At 45.1% G+C, this 19,704-nt stretch overlaps 1 protein-coding gene across 6 annotated transcripts in view; it reads left to right on the top strand.

Moving 5' to 3' along the window:
• Window positions 1-19,704, top strand: part of LOC101922861 (glycerophosphodiester phosphodiesterase domain-containing protein 5) — a 208,475-nt gene that overhangs the window by 92,759 nt on the left and 96,012 nt on the right. For 5 of the 6 annotated variants that reach the window (XM_055802250.1, XM_027776860.2, XM_027776857.2 and 2 more), the window contains one exon: window positions 7,743-7,917. In XM_055802250.1, the coding sequence (XP_055658225.1) occupies window positions 7,801-7,917 (117 nt within the window). In that variant the 5' untranslated portion in view covers window positions 7,743-7,800. Of the gene's footprint in view, window positions 1-7,742; window positions 7,918-19,704 lie in introns of those variants that run through there. The other variant, XM_055802252.1, reaches the window with a different exon arrangement.

Raw genomic sequence — 19,704 nt, 5'->3', positions numbered from 1 at the left:
TTTGTGCTTTGTCCATCCCTAGTGGTGTTTGCCAAGACAAAGTAAGTTGATCTTTGTCTTGGACATTGCAGCTGCCACCTGGGGTTATTGCAGAACCATATTGCTGCTGTCTTTTGAGGATATGCAGATGCAAACTGTTGTTTACATAGAAATTGAACTAAATGGGGAATTCTCTTTACTGGGACTCAGTTTGCAATATGTGATCTCCTTGAGGGCATGCTTGAAGGAAAGGACTCTGCTGTGATGTGTCGTGTAGGTACAATCTGAAGTCAGGCACTATGTAACCACAGCCATCACAGACAAAAATGCATCGTAGTCCTACTAATATTAAAAAAAAAAAAAAAATATCTGTGTAACTGGTATTGGTCGCCTCCCAGTGTGGGGGTAGGAGAGAACCTGGCTTTCCTCAACAGCTTTGAATGTAGCAGCAGGTGTTGAGTTTTCAGAGCTGTGCCCAGGCCTTGACTTGCAAGGTTTTATTGCAAAGGCTTGTGCAGAAAGCGGAGGTTGCATTTGGTTATTGCTCTGCGAGAAGTTTGTGCAGGTTTTTCTGGTATCCTGTTCCGCTTCTTCAACCCTTTTAAAATGCTAGGCACCCAGTATGCCCTTAGTTTGTGGAAAACGTTAAGAAGCTAGATTGCAGAGGGCATTAGTACATACTGTGCTTATTTATTTAGTGAGATTAAAGTCTACGTTTTTCTTCTGTAATCTCTTTGAAGTGTTTATCTTTTGAAGTCTGAATTTTCATTAACTGGAAGTGTACAACCCCCAAACTACATGCTGCCCTAGTTTCAAAGTGTTATTGTTCTTAATTTTTTAAAAAAATTAAACAACAGGCCGGACCCATAGGGGCTGCACGTCAGCCAGATCCTGACTATTTAGGTCACCACTTGCCACTTTGTGAATCAAAGTGGCTCTGCAGGCTGTCTCCCTGGATTAGGATGTAGTCATGGGGTTTGGCATTACCAGACATCAGGGGAATGGTGATGTTTGCCTCCAGAGATGTGCAAGTTCTCTAATAAATCAAGATATGGCCTGTAGACCTCTCTTTCAATATTATTTTTTTTTTAATTTTACCCCACCCCTTATTTTCTGTCACTATGGCAGCAGCACTTGGCTTTTAGGACAAGGGTGTTCTACCAATGTGTGCTTTCCTGCATCAGTTCTCATCCAAAAGACTCCATTTATATACACACATGGCAAACTTTGCTGCAGATTATCTTGTTTGTTTGTTTGCCAGGGAAAAAATTCTAAATGGCAACTGGCATTTTAACACATCTGCTGTTCTTATTTGTACAGAGACTCTGCGGTGTTATCTGTATAAAACAATGTTTGTAGCCTGGGAAAAGTGGGTGGGAGACCTCTAACCCAACCCAGTTTCCACAGCAGGGAATAACAGTGTATTGGAAAGAATAACCCTGCTGGGTCATCAAGAGGTCTTGAGCCGTCGGGGGGGTCATTACCTGGGCACCTTCCACCACTGAAATGCATCACCATGGCAGTTGAGGCTGTGCATGGCTTTGGGGTGTTCTCTTACCGTTCTTGCCTTGAAATTAAATCTTGATCTTGCAAGTTGAGATGCTCTGGGTCTGGGCCAACAAAATGTGGAAAGTACTGCTCGGTGTGTGTGTGCATATATATTTCCCCCTGTGGGAATGGCTGTAGCAAACATCCCTTTGTTAGAGCTGTTCTGTTATTAAACAGATGGGAATAGCGTCCCTCTTCCATTTCCATCTTCTGAGTCGGGGAAAGTGAAATTGCATTACTCCGATTTGGATGAGTTCAGTATGTTAAAGAAAAGGTTGCCATGAAAGCCATGAAGAGTCCTTGAAAGTGTCAAGAGTTTAGATCAGTTCCATGAAGTGCTTTAAATCACTTCAGCCCTGGCTGGGCAATAGAGGAGATTTCTTCTCTGCATGGAGAACTGGAGGGTTTGCTCTGGAAGAGCTTAACTTCTATTGTTTAGAAAGTATTTAAGGAAAATCGGGATTTTGCGGTATAATTGGGGAAACATTTCAGGAGGCTTACAAGAATATCAATAGGCATAACTGGTTATCAGTGATGTTCTCACCTGATTGGTATAGGTAATTATTTGCTTAACAAGGTTTTAAGCATAACTAGCTTGCTAGAAGTTTTAATAGAGATGGAGATGTTGAAACTCTACAGAGATTCTTGACAAACAGTGATCCCATGAGTCACCAATGAGAGGAAAACCACTTCTTTTAATGTGGAAATCAGTAGAATCTGTCAAAGCTCTCTTAAAATGGGTTAGCTTAAAAAAAAATCTCAAACAACCCTGGAATTTGTATTTTCTGCATTTATTTGCATTGCAAGTGGGGCAAGCTTCCTTGGGCCTGATTTTTGGGAGACTGCACCACAGAGCTTGGGGCCCACTTTGGTTTTGAGTGTCCCACTGCTGCAATGGCCTTTTCGCCTCACCAGATATAGGGTGAGGATGTGGAAATATGGCTGTGATGGTGTTTCTCTATTATCCCCCTCACTCTCCCAGCAATTTGCCTCTGAAACCATGGGAGCCTCCTTGTGGAAAGCCCAAGCTTTCCATTTGGTAGGTCTTTTCAGCCATGTCTTGATAGATGGAGATGCTGAAGACCACAGGTGTTCTCCACATCTTGATGGCTGGGGATCTTGTAGAAGACCACAGGTGTCCTCCTCTCCCCAAGTGCTTGGGTTTGCACACTCCAGCATCTCCTTAGGCTTCGGGATTCACAAGCATGCATCAAAGCATCCTTGGCTCTCTTTTGATTCTTCTTGGATGTGCTCATCCAGTTTAGGATTAAGTAAGGGGTCATGTGCTTATCACGCTGAGCCTCAGGGTATTTGGGGGAAGGCTGGAGGTAGCAGGTCAAGGTAAAGCAAGCGGGAGCCTATAGCTCTCTTCTCTCCCCACAGCTCCCCCAGACCACCCTGACCAAACCATACGGGTATTCAGAATAGCGCTGCCGATACTGCACATCCAGTGACACTAAGCTGCTTGTCTCTGGGATATTAAAAGGCTTGTCCCAAGATGCTGAACGAGATCAGTGTGACCTGTGTGAAACTGGGTTGACAGAAAAAAATAAAAACGGAGGGGGATTAAAGGGATGGGCTTGGACTGTACCAAGCCTTGTGAAAGGGTTAGATGCTATTAAACCCGCTATTCTGTGGCTTCATTCACATTATTTACTCAGTGCACTTCAGGACTTGCACTGCTGCTCTTCCCTTCGCTAAAATGACAGCACTGAGATGGTTTAACAGTCGGTCCCAATGGCTCTGTTCCCTCTCCACGCCAGGTTTCTGAGTATCGCTCTAAGGCTACAGGGATGGACGAGTTAACTCATAGAGACAGAGATCCAAATTTTTAGGCCAGATCTCCCCAGAGAGCTTTCCTTTTTAAATTTGCAACTTGAATTCTCTCTTGCTTCCCCCCCTCCCACCCCTTAGAAGCTGTTTGGTAAGGAATAATGTGTCACAGGCTGTAATGGATACCTACAGTCCAGCATCTCAGGAATGCAGTGTGTGCTAATTAGGCATCCTGGAGCTTTCAGAAAATGCTTCCACTGTATATGCAGATGGACTCTACCCTGCTCCCCCTTTTTGGGGAAGCTAGCTGGCAAACTCAGTTATTCAGCTCTAAGAAGTTTGTAGCCGTTGGCAGATGATGCATCTTTAAAGTCAAGGTTGATAGCTTGTGTGGGTTTGTTTTCTATTTTATTCCCCCACCCCCTGTGTGTGTATGTGTTGCTGAATGTAAATAATTAATATATGTTGTCTTGCTTCCTGTTTTCACTTCTGTATGCAATGCTAACCAGCAGAGGTTTGAATCATTCATAGCCTGCTTTCTCCACCTCAAAGCCGTAGATGTCATGGGAACAGTGGTACGGACTTTCTGCTTCTCTCCATTAAATCAGTTTCTGGAAGCAGAAGTAAGTATTCCGTCCCTGCTCGTGACCAAGCAAGGGTCTCTGGACAGATGGTATCAGCATGGTTTTTTCTGGAGTAGCATCTTGCTTGCTGTGTTTCAGTTTCTTCCTGGATCTCGTGTTACCATTCAGGGGGGCGTGTGGTGGGGAGGATGGGTGATGTTTTGTGCGTTCCTTTCTGTTGTGGGCTTTTATGCATCTGCTCATGGCATTTGTGGAGAAGAGGGAAGGATTTTAGGCTTGTAGGTTGTGCCTCGCGTGATTCATCTGCTTTTAGGAATGGCTTTTTTTTTTTTAAAGTCTTGTGTTGGATTTCTTCTCTTTGTGCTTCTCCTCACTGCTTTTATGGACAGCAGCCTGAACCTGTGGGCTCCCATAGCGTCTGCCTGTGCTGGGCTTCAGCGAGAGGAACCAGGGTGGGAGCTTCACGTGGTGGCTTATGGAGCCTTTACAGCTGCATTTTTCCCTTGCTTCTGATTTTTATCCTTTTGGCTGTTTTTAGTGGTTTCTGCTGCTCTTAAAACCTTCCAGCAGTGCCTTCTGGTGATACTGTTGGTGGGCAGGTGTGCTTTTGACTTGCCCTTTTGTACTGAAAACACTTGTGTCCCTCCTGAACTCCTCCAGGAGATTGGGAAATGCTGGATTAGATGCTGTTGTGGGAGGCTGATAGATGCTCTTCTGAACCGGATGATAAGCTCAAAGTTTTTGCATCTACTGTGGGTATTGGTGTTTCTGGTAGGATTTTTCTTCAGGGAGAAGGCTTGATTGCTGGTCTCTCTGCACCTCTGAAGTGCACTTGTACCTTACTAAAGCAGTGCTGTTTAAAAAGTCTTTGGTGCCTCCACTCTCTCTGGTTGTGCAGCAAAGTTCATGCCGATAGCTTTGGACATGCAGTCATGAGAGGGATGTTTCTATCTCAAACAGGCTGAATCAGGGATCCTGGTGACAGCACTGAGATGAGGACTCTTTGTGTACCTACTAACTTGTGGTGCTTGCCCAAGCTCACCCTATTCTCTTCACAGCCTTATCAGTTGCCTCCTGCGAGTTGTGCTGTGAAATTTCAGTGGGGGACGTAAGTGCTGGAGCTTCAACTTTGCTAATGGAATGATGGATCCATAACAGGAGTTATACTATTTCCAAAGGGCAGCCTCTGCTCTTAGACTCCCTGACCTTCAGAAGAATTGGATTTCTCTTTGGAAAGGCCAGGGTTTGCCAGCCTCGGCCCTCTGTATGTGTATGGCTGGTGCACAGCACCTCTTTCCCAGGTGTCTGGGCTGGAGAACAGCTTCCCTGAAGAGTGGAGTGATGAAATGCTTGAGTGTACCCCTTGTGTTCGAGTTTGCAATGCAATTCTTGTAAGCTAGCAAATAAAGCACGTGGTCTAAGCTTTTATAGATGGAGGTGGTCTGCCTGCCCCCTTGCTTTGTGCGACTAAAGCAGGAGGAGGTGGAAACTGGGAGAGATTAATTTGTGAAGGATTTCCTGTAACGGCCGTAGCCTGCTGCGTTTTTGGGACGGTAATGTGGGGCTTGACAGCAGATTTGTTAACAATCTGTGTGTAATTTTTACATCTGCTTATGTCCCACAACATCTTTTACATCACTTCCTGCTTAGGGTCTTCAGGGCAGAGATGATGGCTTTGTCCAAGACCCTTAAGTAGCATCTAACTTTGCACGTCCTCCGTGTTTCTGCCCTATTCGAACTGACAGTTGTTTCTGCCGGTGATGGGGAGGGCAGAGTGGGGAAACACACTTTGTAGGGATGATCTCGAAACAGGCAAAAGCTGGAGATAGGAGGCAGCTTGTGCGGTGACTAATGCTGAGCTTTCTAAATAGCATGAGAAGAGATGACATGCAGGCAGGGAGGTGACCTCAAGCGTGAGGCCATGGAGGTGGTACAGCAGCGCTTAGGGGCAGATGAGCTGGGAGAGCATGGGTGAAGCGATCAGCCTACAGCTCTTGTTTCAGGCTGGATGTGTTTGTGCCTCTGTCCTGCATGCCCTCCCTGAGGGGATGAGCAGAACCACGCAGGGATCCAGGCCGGCTGCCTATCAGTCTGTAAGTCCTGTACACCTAGTGTCCTCTGCCCTGGGTCGACGCCTGGCGCAGCGCCCAGAGCATTGCAGAGAGGTTTGCTGAAAGGACAAAGCTACACTTTGTATGTCTGTCTTAAGAAGAAGCCGGAGGTTCTGTGCCTTGTGGACTCTGGAGGCAGCGTGCTGTCACAGTCTGGTGGGCTTTGAACCCACACCAACCAACTAGCGCGATCTGTCTGCCTCCAGGATGCTGAGTCCTCATCAGAGACAGTCAGGACAAGGCTGTCCTTGGCTGTCGGTATGAAGCATAGAGTAAACAGACTCAAAGAAGGATGGAAAACTGGAAGGGTTGAGCTATCTCTGTCCTCACTGACATTTCTGAACTGCCAGCGTTTGCGATGTGTGTAGCATACCCTTATACATTAGCCATAATGAAAAATATGGTAAACCCCATTCTTGGAGGCATCTTTCCATGGGCTGTGGCAATGAAAGGCTCTTAGGTGGCTCGGGTTATCTCCTTAAGCTGTGTCATGCTTTGCTGATGCCGCTGAGGGTGTTGCTACTCAGAACTATCATAGCTTTTTGCACGACCTGAGTGCAGGGGATCCTGCATCTAAGGAAATGAAGGGTTTCCTCTAGAGAGGGAGATTTCCTTACTGCCCACACATCAAGCATGCGACTGTGCACACTCTGGAAAGGTAGCTAAGCATGTAGGATGCTCAGCTGCTGTTGAACATCCCTCATCGCACACTGGCTGTCCACATACCAGCCATGTGTGGGGCTGTGGGTGTACGCTTGTGCACCAGAAACCGGTGGAAAACCCCTGGTGAGAGTTAAGTGCAGCTGAGAACAGCATGACGCCACCAGACTGGCAAATATTTGCTCTGAGGTTCCCATCCCTGAATGCTGACTCTATGAATTAGTAAAAGCATATGATTACTTGGCTTGTTCTTGTTATGAACCTCACCAGAGACAAAAATGAGTGTGTGTGTATATATATATATAAAACTTTAAAAAAACAACCAACCCAACCCTGTGATGCACAAAGCATGTAATTGATGGAGCAGAGTACTTTCCTTCAAAACAGTGATGTTCCTGTGATGGTAAATCAAGAGTTGCGTTGGAGTCAGTCTGGTCCTTTGGGAGCGAATGTGGTTTGGTGGAGAGGGGATCTCTCTCCTGGGTGAAGGCTGCAACCAGCTCTGCATCCCTGTGAGTGCTTGTGTGAGATGCCTATAAAGAAGAGGGTAATACCTGCCTCTTCCAGTGCGCACAGAGGTGTTAGTTCCTTGTCTGGGACCGCTTTGCAGGCTCCATGGGATGCTCAAGATAAACTGATTTATCTTGGCTGGGTTTCAACTTTACAGAGGTCTCTGAATCAATTTTAAGGTTGTGCTTGCAGAGGCTTTAGTTCTTTACGTTTCAGTCATTCATAAAAATCTAATCATCTGGGCTGCAAATAAGCAGTCTGCTGCTCTTGTCCTTGTGTGGCTTTTCTTACTGATAACTCCTGTGAATACATTTGCTTTTAGTGGTGTGGGAGAAACTGCACAAGGAAATAGAACTTGCAAACTAATTAAACTTCGCAGCTTGTTGAGTAACAAGGCAGAGATGCTGGCAAGGCTGGGAATAGATCTGATTATCATTCCTCCTCTCGATAGCCAGAGGACATGGTTAATTATTAAATTGCTTGTTAATGTATTGAAATATTGCTTGGAATTTTTAATTTCCTTTTTTGTTTTAACATCCCCCCACCCCCTTCCTTCTTTTTCTTTCTTTTGCTGAAGGGCGCTCCCAGGACCTGATGGATTTCTGATACCTCGCTCCTGAGGGGCTGGAAGGAGCATGGTTAAACACCAACCGCTGCAGTACTACGAGCCGCAGCTATGTTTGTCCTGTCTGACCGGGATCTACGGCTGCCGCTGGAAACGGTACCAGCGGTCACATGATGACACCACCAAGGTAGGTAGTTGACTGCGTCGCCTTGTCCCACACACTTTGGATGGAGAGTTGTTGTGGTCTTGGTTGACAGTGCTGGGTATTTGAGTAGTTGTTGTTGGCTTGGATAGACCACGGAAATCATTGGCCCCGTGGCTGGAGGTCTGCGAGAGGTCCTCACCGTGTGGTTGATGCAGCAGATGGCCTTGGTTAGCTGGTCGTGTTTTCAAAGGGGTTCATTGGTATGGCCAAATCTGTTTGTATTTTTCTTTTTTTGTTACTAGGGGAGACTTCTGTTTTATTCCTTGCTCTGTGTCTTATTGGTATGCTTGCAGTTTCTCTGTCTCAGAGTGCAGGACCCACATTTCTGCCTAGTCTCTAGCTTTTATGAAAATAAGTTTGTAGGTAGGGAAAGGCAGCAGGAGGTGAGAACTAGCTGGGGATAAATGGAGCGCTGTTAGAGGTGACTCTTCCTTCCTCCAGATAAATGCAGTTTTTGAGAGCTCTGGCAGAGGGAATCCAGGCAGCGGGGCTGGACTTGCACCTTCCCTGTTATTTGGGGCTGCGAGATGGGATCTTGTGAGACCCTATGTATTCATAGTAAGAAGCGTAGAAAAAACCTGCTGTCAAAGCGATGCTGTTACATCTTCTGGGTAATGGTTGTGTGTTGCTGTTCTTCGGTGCTCTCAGCTGTCTCTTTGGTGGTTTGAGTACGTTGTTGTTGTTGTTTTGGTTTTCTGTTTTTTAGTGTGCTTGCTTCTTGAGTTTTGGTTTGGGGTTTTTTAAGTTCTGTTTCTTCTGGCAATGCTCCCAGGAGATAATTCTGTTGCTTTTTGAGGGCTTAGTTTAGCTCTGGTGACAGTTAGCGTCTCTGTTTTGTTTTTAAGTCTATAACCAGGGATCTTCCTGGCTGCGGAGTGCTTTTCCTCTGGAAAAGAGGCTGTTAAGGAGAAACCACTTCTGGGTGGCAGATCCTGTGCCAAAAGTGCTCCTCATTCTGAATTGCATCGATTGGTGGTGCAGCTTGCCCGGAGCTCCCATGGGAATTGAAAAGTTACAGCTTGTGTTTGTGCAGCATAAAACAAATTTCCTTTTGCAAAGTAGAAATATTTGTGCTGGTTTTCCTCCACTTTCAGCCTGGCCGGCTTAGTCTGAGCGACCACTTCTGAGCCAGCAGAGCTTTTCTTCAAACAAATACCCAGGCACATCCGTAGCGGAGGCTGTAGGTGGGTTTTTAAGACTCTGTCAGGAAAACAGTGGAACGTAATGTCTTGGCATCTGTGCATGTACTAACTTAAATACTCAACATGCCTAATTCTGTATGCCTTTATGAACCAGAGCATTATGCTTTTTAGCTAAAAAGCCATAGAACAATTGCAATTGACTTAATTTTTCAGTGAAAGCTGGCTCCACTCGCACTGATTTATTTTACAAAAAAATACCCAGTGGCAATCTTCCAATTCGGCTTGGAAATTCATTTATTTTTCTAGTGCAGAAAGGAATTTGTTGTGTATAAAGGTACTTAATCTAGGCTTAAAAATACGTCCAGTCTCAGAGCTGGTCTTTTTAAGGTCTGCATGAGGCCTTGACTTCCACTTTGTTGAACAGAGAAATGGAAATAACTGCTATTGCAGGAGCAAGAGAAGAAAGGCTAAAATTAGCTACAGGCTGCGCAAAACCAAGGCACGAAGAATCTGTTCCCATCTTGCTGTCTATGAAGCATCTTGCAGGTGTCAGTGCTGGAACGAGCAATGGTAGCACTGTATTTGAAGGGGACAAATGCAAATGAAGGCTAATTGTCCTCTGTTGGACAGGTCTGTTTGCCAGCGCTTGAGTACTGCAGAGAATAGGTGTGAACTCTAGGATATGTGTGAGATGAGTGAGAAACCTCTTTTATTATTATTATTATTATTATTATTATTATTATTATTTTGCAAAATAATCCTTGGCTGTTTGAGCAAGTAGGTAACTTTTGCAGGCTGCAAACCAGTATCAGCATCCCTCTGCCTCTGTGAATGGGGTGGGAGGGCATTTCATGGTATAATACCATAGCAAAACTTAGGTGCCCATTTGCTTTACACAAAGACAGTGGCATATTGATGATGATACCTGTTGTATTGCCCTGTATCTGACTTTGTAGTAACTCAGCCACTACAAGCCCAGAGTAGAGGCAATTGTAGTGTAATACATGTTTTCCTGAGCATGGTTTCTATAAAAAGGTGTATGGTATACTTGAGACATCTTAAGTCTTGCGAAAACCTAGAACTCTGGGAAGGAAGGAATACACACATTATGTTTCTGTTCTTTAACTATCAGAAGGCAAGGCATGTATTCAGAGAGCAGGGTTTTTTTAGGATAGGCTATAGCGTGATTATCTGTTTTCTTTTTAGAAGATCAAACTTTCTTCAAACCCTTCACCTAAGTTTAGGTTATGACCCAACCTTGTGTCCTTGCAGTATTCTGCTGATGACTGTGAACATTTGGTTTTTGACTTGTGCTGCAGCTCAACAGCCAGAGTTTTAATGATTCCTCTCCTTTCCCCCCAAATGTATGCAGATCAGGCTTTCTACTACACATTAAAAATTTACATGAAAAAGAGAATTTTAATTGTAAGCTTGCGTTCTAAATTTTTTGGGAGACTGCTTGCTAGAATTGTAATTATCTTTTCCTTTCCCCTCTTCTTTTGAGAATGGAAGAGAGGGGCTGAAAGCACCCAGCCTGCACTCGGTCTCCTTTTTAAATTTTGAACAGCTGCAAAATTCCTTTTTCTATTGTGTGCCTTTAGCTTTAATGGCAAGATTCCCTTTAACGTTTTTTAAATATTTAATGTTTATTTAATGAAAGACATAGAAAAGAGAAGAAATGGTCTGGCTGAGATTCAGAGCATTATATTCTCTTCAGCTGGTGTGAGGAAGCAATATCTGATCTAACTACAGCTTGTTCATCAGGTATTCGACCAAGGAAATTCTTATGAAGTCAGTGCATCATCTTAACAGGGCTCTATTGCCCTAAACACAGAAGCTGCGGGTAAATAAGCTTTGGCTTGTAGCTGCCATATATGCTTTTAAGGGTCTGAAGTTCAGATGGCAGCTTCAGAGGTAGCTCCCAGGTACCATGATCCTGTTGATGGATTGTCAGCAATTAAACGCAGAGAGCAGCACTGATAATTGCAGTGTATAAACTTGATGCTCTGCACACAACTTGTGTGCTTCACCTGAAATGAACTGCTGCTGGGTATTACAACACCAGAATAGCTCTTGCTTCTGGGGTAAAGTCCAGGGCTGGCAGCAGCCTCTTTTAAAATCCATCCAGAGATGTTGCAGGATCAGTATCCTTGTGGGAGATGTTGATGGGTTGCGTCGTATAAGCATGAAGTTAAATCTATCAGCTGGTTTTGTTCAGGGTTTGGGGGTTTTTCCTGTTGTTTTTAAAACCTTTGTTGTTTGTACACAGCAAGTATCACACCTGGGAAATCATCCTAGGGGGGAGTGAGGAAAGAGATATTCTGCAGAAGAAAACTGCAATGATTATTTTTTATCTATCCAAGAAACAGAAGAAGCCACTTCTATTGGCTGGCTGGTTTGTGGGTTTTCTTTGTTGAGGGTATTTTCTTCCCTCTGTTACTGTGTATTGAAAAATCTTGGGATCTGTTTTATTTCTCTTCAGTAGCCTGTCAAATAGGATAAAATATTATGACCACTTGCAAAGAGCTTTGGCTTCTCCGCTTAGCAGCAGGCATGGCTGACACTGTACTTCCCAACCATGAACCTATCTGAGATACAAGCTGAGGCAGACAAAATGTAACTGGGACCTCCTCTTGTCTCTCCCATTTCCCTTGGAAGCTTGCCATGCTTACAAAACTACCTTTTCCTTCAGAAAATTGCCAAGAATAGGCAAGGATAGTTGCCTGGTTTGATTACGTACAGTAGGAAGGACCATCACCACCTGGGAATAAACCCAAAATTTGCAGCTTTGGATCCCAGGTGACTAAAATGTCAAGATCCCTGTGACTCCTGCTCTTCAGTGTCATCTGCAACCTTTAAATGGAGGTCTCTTCATCAGCTTTCTGTGCATGGTGCACTTCACGATGCTTGTATAATCTCTCTTCTTCCCATTTCTCTTGTAAACTCTCAGAGATGATGTGTGTGAAAGGAGCAGTACTAGTGACAAAATCCCACTGCTCTCTGAATGCTGTAATCCTGCAGGTGTTAACCTGAGCATCGAATAAACCAAACCCTTGTTAAGAACCTGGGATGATGTTGAAACTGTTGCTAACGAGACCCACATCCAAGCTGAGGAGTGGATTTCTTTGAAAGCTTTGGGGGTGGTCAGGACTGGTAGGCAATGAAATGTGGGTTTGTGGAGTTGGATTTTGGGTATAATGTTAATGTTTTCTTGTCCTTAAAACAACAACTTGTTCAGAATCCAGCTTAAAAAAAAATCCCTCTTATCTTTCAGTGAGGCTCTGTAGAGCTGATGCATATATTAACACAGCCTGTTTCAAGTCTGGGCCTCCTAGAAACCTCATATTTTTAAAGCTTGTTTTTGTGCATCAGAGGCATTGTCCCCCTCCTTTCTCAAGAGATCTCCATCAGGGAGGAGCAGAGGGACCTGGCTCGAGAGCTGGAAATGCTGGTTGGTTGTACCCACCAGCTCCTGGTGTTGGGTTGCTACTCCTGCAACCCTTGCTTCCAGTGCTGCCGTTGGGTGGCATTTCCCCACTGCAGTATTTAGACTCCATTTCTATGTGCTACCAAGTGTCCCTGTTTCTCTGGGTTTTGTTTTTTGGGGTTTTTTTGTTGTTGTTGTTGTCCCCTCCCTGAATATGTCCTTGCAGGTTGTCTTTTCCCCACCTGATATGTGGCTCCTCTGGTCCTACTAGTAGCTGCTGCAACCTTTCTTTTTCTGCTCCATCCTCTTCTGACAGTGGTAACTCAGTAATTGCAGCAGAGAGGTTTCCTCTTTGCTGTTGCTGTGTAGGCTTGCCGCTCCTGTCAGCGAAAGGCTGTGAAGGCTGGAGCAATGCCTTGTAGTGCGTCTGCTATTCTGAACCCAACAGCAGATGCTCCACAGTTTGTGGGGTTCAGGAGCTGCTGTTATGTGCTGATGAGTCACAGTCTGAGGGTCTTTGGTACCCACTTAATAAAAGGGCAGCACTAGCTGGATCTTACAGGCTCCTTGGGCGCACCTTGGGCCCTGGGGTGTTGCTCTATCGCTCTTGAATACCAGGCTTTTGTATCTTTGCTGGGGAAGACACTGAGAAGCATTTATGAATGCCTTCCTGGGGCTGCTCTGATTTAGTGCACTAGAAGCTTAATAGGGCTTGGCAGAGCATCTCCACTTTCCTGACCTGAGGCCTCTGCAGCAGATGGGCATGGCAAAGCAAGAAGGAACTGAGAGCTTCCCAAGCCAACGAGTTCTTGCTCAGCACTCTCCAGGTACCCCTCCGTCCTCCCCAGTGCGATGTTCTGGTGTTAATAAATGGAACTGCTAATATTCAGGCAAAATACAAAAGCCTGTAATCAACACAACCTCCCATATTTATCTTGCAGTGTGTAATGTGGCGTAAGTCTGTCTGCCAGCTTGGTGTGTGTTGGGGTTTTTTTATTATTATTATTTTCTGTAACTGGTTTGACTGAGGCACAGAAGTAAAGCTGCTGAGATGACTTGGTGGTGGCTACCATTGAATTCTGAATGCCAGGAATCATCCTAATGTGGACACTTCTCCCCAGTACCTGTGGATATGCTTAGGGGCATCCTGATGGCACTGACTGGTGCCTGTTGGCTTGGAGGTGAGGGGCTGGCAACAGTACGTGGTGTGGCCAACGCCACCAGGAATCACAGCTAACTTGGTGGGGCGTAGCTGGGTTCTCTGCAGCTTTAACTTCTCTGCCTGTGAACTTAGGGTCTGGGTAATATTATAAGTGGTCCCTGGGCAGGGCTGACCTTTTTAAAGGTGATTGATTAGCTCACGTAGCAATGGCTTACAGGCTTTCTAATACTTTGTCATTACTACTTTATTTAGAAACTTTGAAGTGATCCATGTGCAAGCTCCCTGTGATAAACGGCCAGGCCAGCCCCCCTTGGCTACACAAAGGTGCCTTGTGACTTTCCCAACGTTATGGGCCTCCAGGGTTTTATTCAGTTTGTGGCATTTCCTTGTTACAGCTGCCAGATGTGCTCCTTCCAACTGTTGTTTCTTTATGCATTGTACTAATAAGCTGGGTGAAGAATTACATTGCTGGAGCCAGTCATCCCTCCTTCCTCCCGTTTGCTCTTGTACCTTTTCAGGAGGATATAGCAGATGTTGTTTCTTCTGTGCTCCTTGAAGGGACTGTGTGCATTGGGTTGCCTTAAAGTATAATTGGGGAAGGTGAGCTCAACGTTACTGAGTGTCAGTAGGTTGTTTCCCTAATGAAACCCACGCCAGATGCACCACAAAGTCCCCAAGTGGCTGGTGAAGCTCCAAAAACAGAAGAGCAAACCAAAAGAAGATTGTAGGGATGGACTTTTGCTACCCCCAGTTTTCATTCTGCGTTGCAGTGAAAACCGACCTTGAATGAACAGTTTAAACCAGGGCTGAATAATTAGTGTGTCTGTGGTCTGCGTAGGCAAGTAGATCTGAGGATCCATGGCCAAGTGCTGTGTGTGCAAGAAAAAGAGGCTTTGGGCTGTTGAGGAGGGAATGGGGGGAGCAACACCTTAAAGTTAGGAGAGGGTATAGGGATAAAAGGGACCTTTGTACCCTTTAAAGATCCCCAGACAACCAGGACAAAACTGGACTTGTCCTGTTTCTGATATTCAAGAAATCTCCACGTTTCCTTTGTCCTTATTCCAGCAGCAGCAGCCTGAGGTGATGGCTCCTGTATTATTTTTTTTATTATTATTATTCCCCCCCCCCTCCCTTTATCTCTGGTTTCCAGACAGAAGTCTATGCTGCCTGTGTTTCCCAGGAAATCAATTACACGTTATCAGGGGGTTTAGCCAAGCCTTTCCTAGAAAGTCTTTGGAAAGCAATGACTTCAGACTTGCCACGCTCAGCCTGGGGGAGAAGAAAGTCTGAGAGCGGATACGGTGGATGCCTTGAAGCGCTTGAAGATAAGTGGTGCTGAAGGAGGAAACTTTAAAGGCTCACATGGTTGGCTGTGAGAGCACTGGTTTCTGATCTCTTACTGGAGTGAGGTTGTGGAGAGGGAAGAGGGAGCAGAGCTGGAAGGCTTCCAGAGGTGGCTGATGGAAGAGATGGGAGGAAGCGGTAGCCCGTTGCCTCATGCCCTGTGTTGGGAAGGCTGATCTGAGACATGAAAGTTGTGGCTGTTGCCAAAACAGCCACCAAAAATAACTTCAGGTGCTCAGCTTGAGATTGAGAGATGTTCACCCTGATAATTTTCCTTGAGGTTTCTCTCTGAGTTCCTCCTTGGATGTTTATGACTCTGCCAGCGTTTCCATGACAATCATCCAGGTTTTGGTACTTGGAGGCAGGGGTTGATGGATCTATTGCCTCCTGATGCAGTGTGTCCCATCTGGGATACTGCAGTACAAGACTTACTGAACAAGTTTGCTTTGTTACTTTTTAAAATCTGGATAATACAAAGGTGTGGTTTGTGGTTTGGTTTTTTTAGTCCATTGACCAGCTACAGATGTGTTTAAGGCAGAAGATACTTAGGCTGATGCATCCCTTTGCGCCTTCCTACCACCCAAGAAGTGGTTGCACAAATCAATTAAAGCAACCCAGTGCAAACCCAGGGAGAAGCAGAGTTTCCTCCAGTCTGTGCCCACAATACAGGGTGCTGTGTTATAGGGGGTAATGGTAATTGTAATTAAAAAAAATAAAAATTGAACACGGTAAATGTTGTAGGTGATGGTACAGCATGCGTCGGCTGCTGCTGAGCTATCAAAACATGCTTTTTAAAATGAGTAAGTTCTTAGAATCATTTCAGGTTGGAAAAGACCTTTAAGATAATCAAGTCCAACCGTGTTGAGGTCACAGCAAAGAGATGGGGGTTGCTGAGGCACATGTAAGAGGAATGGAGAAATACAGAAATGCTCAGAGCCAGATGCATCTCCCTGTCCTTTTTGCAAGCAGCATCGCTTAAACATCAGCAGTGCTCACTTAGCAGGAAATATTGGAGAGCTGCTCTCATGGCGATTAGAAACCAAACTGCCCCTTTATGATTTAAATAAATGTTTTATGCAGATGTCCTGGTTGGTGTGTGTTGTGAGAGGTGAAGGCACTGGGTTTGTTATGGCACATGGAGCCACTGAAGATGCTCGTTAGAAAGCAGCACTGTTGTTGGAGGAGCTGCATGGCTGCTGTGCTTTGGGAGATGGTGTTTTTACATTGCGTATCTCCTAATCCATGGTTAAATAAATGCAAAGTGTCTGAACTGTGTGGAAATGGGAGGAGAGACGGGAGGAATATCTAAAAACTTGTGATTCCTCTTCGTACCTTTAAGGTGTCTGTTGCTGTTCGTGTAGCTGCAAGCCAGTATAAATGAAATATCAAACCCTTTCTAATGAATTGGGCACTCACTGTCAAAATTTATTCCCTTAATGTGAAATGCAAATGATTCAAGATGGTCCATTTGGTTAAAAACATCACGTGACCTTGAACTGAGGCTTCAGATGGCTTTTTTTGAATCCTTTTGTGAAAAGACAAATGAGGAGCTGTGATCCATCGACATAATGGATTGCAGCGCTGTGTCTGTGGTACGTGTATTAATTCACTTCATAGTGAAATACTCTTGTAATTCCCACTTGGCAAGAACTCTTAAATGACCTGAACAGATGATCTAAGCCATGTTGGCATGATAGATCTGTGTGACCATAGGCTTTTAGAGCTGGGACTTTGCTGGGTCTTCAGTGCTAATCCCCAGACGGCCAAAGGTTACTAATCACAGAAATTGCTTGCTTTGCTGAAAACTGCTTTTAGAGGATGGGTGAATTCACCTTTTTCCATGCAGTTTCAATTTGTTAATGTTCCTGACTGTAGGCCTAAGGGCATGGGAGTTTTTGATGGAAAGAGGCTCCTTCAAGCCTGTTTGGTTTGAGGTTGAGCACTAAGGCATTGGATGCTGCACATTCGACATGACGAGTGATTGAGCTGAATCCCCATGAATGGATGTGTCAGATTGTGTTGGGGTAATGGGATAAATGCAGGAAAATCCATTATTGAATTAAATATTGATTTCCACACCCCACCCCCCCCCCACCCCACCCCCCAATGCTTAGAATTGAAAGCAAAAATTACCCTGTTTTCAGGGCTTTACAATTCACTTAAACATCCTTTAAATTAATCTTTGAGCCCTTCATTTTACAGGGAGGCTGTGAGGTGGCAGAGGTTGTGCTGGGAAGGTGTTTGAGATGTTCATAACTGCATGTGGACACCTCACCCTGCCCAGCCTCTGGCTGCTGCTGCAGGTTTTGCTGAACTCCCTCTGAGTTGTTGTCATAGTAGTTACACTGCTGCGCAGGAGTTACGCTGCCTGTGTTTGAGGTCTTGCTGCCTCATGAAATCTGTTTTGCTTGGCTCTGGGAGATGCCTTGGAATCAGGGAAAAGTGCAGAACTCTCCTTGTGTCTGGGGTTGCAGGTGGTTCTCCTAGGAGTACGGGCCCATTCAAGTCTTGTCTTGCTCAGTGATGTTTGAATGCTGAAACACATTCAAAGCTTTAGCAATGGTGGAAATTTTCTTCCACAGTGGGGAAGATGAAAAGACAGGATTTCTCCCAATTTTTCCTAAGGCCATCTACCAAAGAAAATCTCTTCTGAAGTGTAACTGCATCCAGCCTTCGGGGCTGAACCGGATTTAGACAGGGCATCGTGCTGTTGTTATAACATGGTTTTTCTCTCCTCTGTCTCCTTGTCTCTTCATTGTGTATTCTGAAAGCAGGCATGTGGTCAGCTGAGCCGGGCTGGAATTGCATTTACTGTGTGTGGTGCCATCAGACCAGACATTGCAAGGCATGTTAGGGAGTCTGTCTGGGAATGGCATGTTTTGGCTTTCACGAAGGAGCAAGACCTCTCTTAGGCTGGACAGGAGTCCTGTGCTAGACTGGCGAGGAGCAGAGGGGTGTGCTAGCCTCAGAAACTGCGCTTTAACCTGCCAAAAGCTTGCTTATTGTTCAGACCCGCACCCTTAGACAGCTCCTAGGAAGGCTAGGGTGAACCTGCCGCAGGGCAAGGCTGATGCTGAAGCCATTAGGCAGGTGAGCCTGCAGAAGACCATTGCTGGTCACCTCTAGATCCTACTGTGGAGAATCTTGTACCATGGAGGTACAAGCCTAGAAAGCTGGTGTGTTCACGCCTGCTTGACCAAAAGGCTGGGCTGCCAGACAGCATTATAAATTACAGTCTACTCAATAAAGACATTTTTAGTCTTAATGGGTTTGGGTTGTGTTTTTCCTCAAGTCATTTTTCAATATAAATAGTTGGCTGTTGGTTGCAGATACTGTGGCTTCTGTAAATTCCTGCTGGCTCCATGTGAAAGAAGTTTCCTACTTCAGTAACGCTTGTTTGAAGGATGGGAAATCCCAAGCCCTGGAAACACCAGGAAAGCCACAGTGTTTGATAACTTGCAGACTGGTGCAGCCTAACGCTGTCGGGGTGAGGATGTTTGACTAACGCTAGATCTCTGACTGAGTCCTGATGTAGGCAGAATGCCTGTGGGAGGGAGTCTGCAAAACCCATTGACTGTTGTGCCTGAGTTAGGATTATGGGCTCAGACTGGGTGATTAACATGCCCTATGATTTATAATGCTTTATAGGTGTCAAAGGTTTTTATTGTAGAGCATCTGCAAAATGTGTTTGAGGCTATAAACAGCCAGCAGTGAACTGGGGCTGCACCTGGCGAAAGCAGGGAGGCAGGTGGGAGACATGGGAAAAGAGGGATTTTGGAGCCGTGGTGCCTTAGGGCCAGCCCTGTACTTTGTGAACAAGAGTTTTCAGATGGGTTTTTCTAGGGCTTTTCCCTGGACACCTGGATACACCAACTGAGTCCTTGCAGTCATCAACAGTGGTGTGCAACCACTCTTGCAAAATCTTTACTGGTTTGAAAGATGCTGGGTGAGAGATGAGACTTGAATGGCTCGATAAACTCATGGCTTAACCCATCACCCCAGATGGGAGAGCCTTTCCAGGCTGTCCCTGTGAGTCCCCTGTACTGGTTTTGGCTGGGATATAGTTAATTTTCTGCGTAGTAGCTGGTATGGTGCTGTGGTTTGAATTTTTGACCAAAAGTGTTGACAACACAAGGATGTTTCAGCTATTGCTGAAGAGTGCTTATGCAACATCAAGGTAGAATATTTACTGAATTCCTTCTAAAAGGGGGAGGGGCAGGGAATGAGGTGTTTTTTCTGCTTTCTTTCCAAAACAAATGTTTTTCCCTCCCAGCTGCGTAGTTGCTGTTAGTGCTAGAGTTAGACTTTTTAAATTGAACTGGATAACTCCTTTTTCAAAAGAGGCAACGGGAACCTGTACTCCTGCCAGTGCAAAGTTCGTTGTTGATAGCTGCACTAGCATGGGTTAATTCAATGTGTTGCTGTTGACTTAGATATTTAGTAATTCCTCATGTCTAGGGATGTAAGCGTGTGAATTTTGAAGAGATGAACAAATGATAAAGTGAAATGATATTAACATCATGGAAGTTTGACTTGTTGGTCTGTTCTGGTGTCTGAAGCCCTCTCTCTAATACCAACGAGGATAGTGAGAAACCAGGGTCCTTTTCCAGAGGAGACTATTTTTCTCACCCAGAGGTAAGCGAGTGTGACCTTGCTGCCCATCAGTTGGACTAGAGTGGTTTGCTTTCCTTTTG

Source organism: Falco peregrinus, chromosome 4 (genome assembly GCF_023634155.1).
Source record: "Falco peregrinus isolate bFalPer1 chromosome 4, bFalPer1.pri, whole genome shotgun sequence".
In the NCBI taxonomy this organism is placed as follows: domain Eukaryota; kingdom Metazoa; phylum Chordata; class Aves; order Falconiformes; family Falconidae; genus Falco; species Falco peregrinus.
The sequence above is the reverse complement of the archived record's forward strand: the minus strand, read 5'-3'. Positions and strand labels throughout refer to the sequence as shown.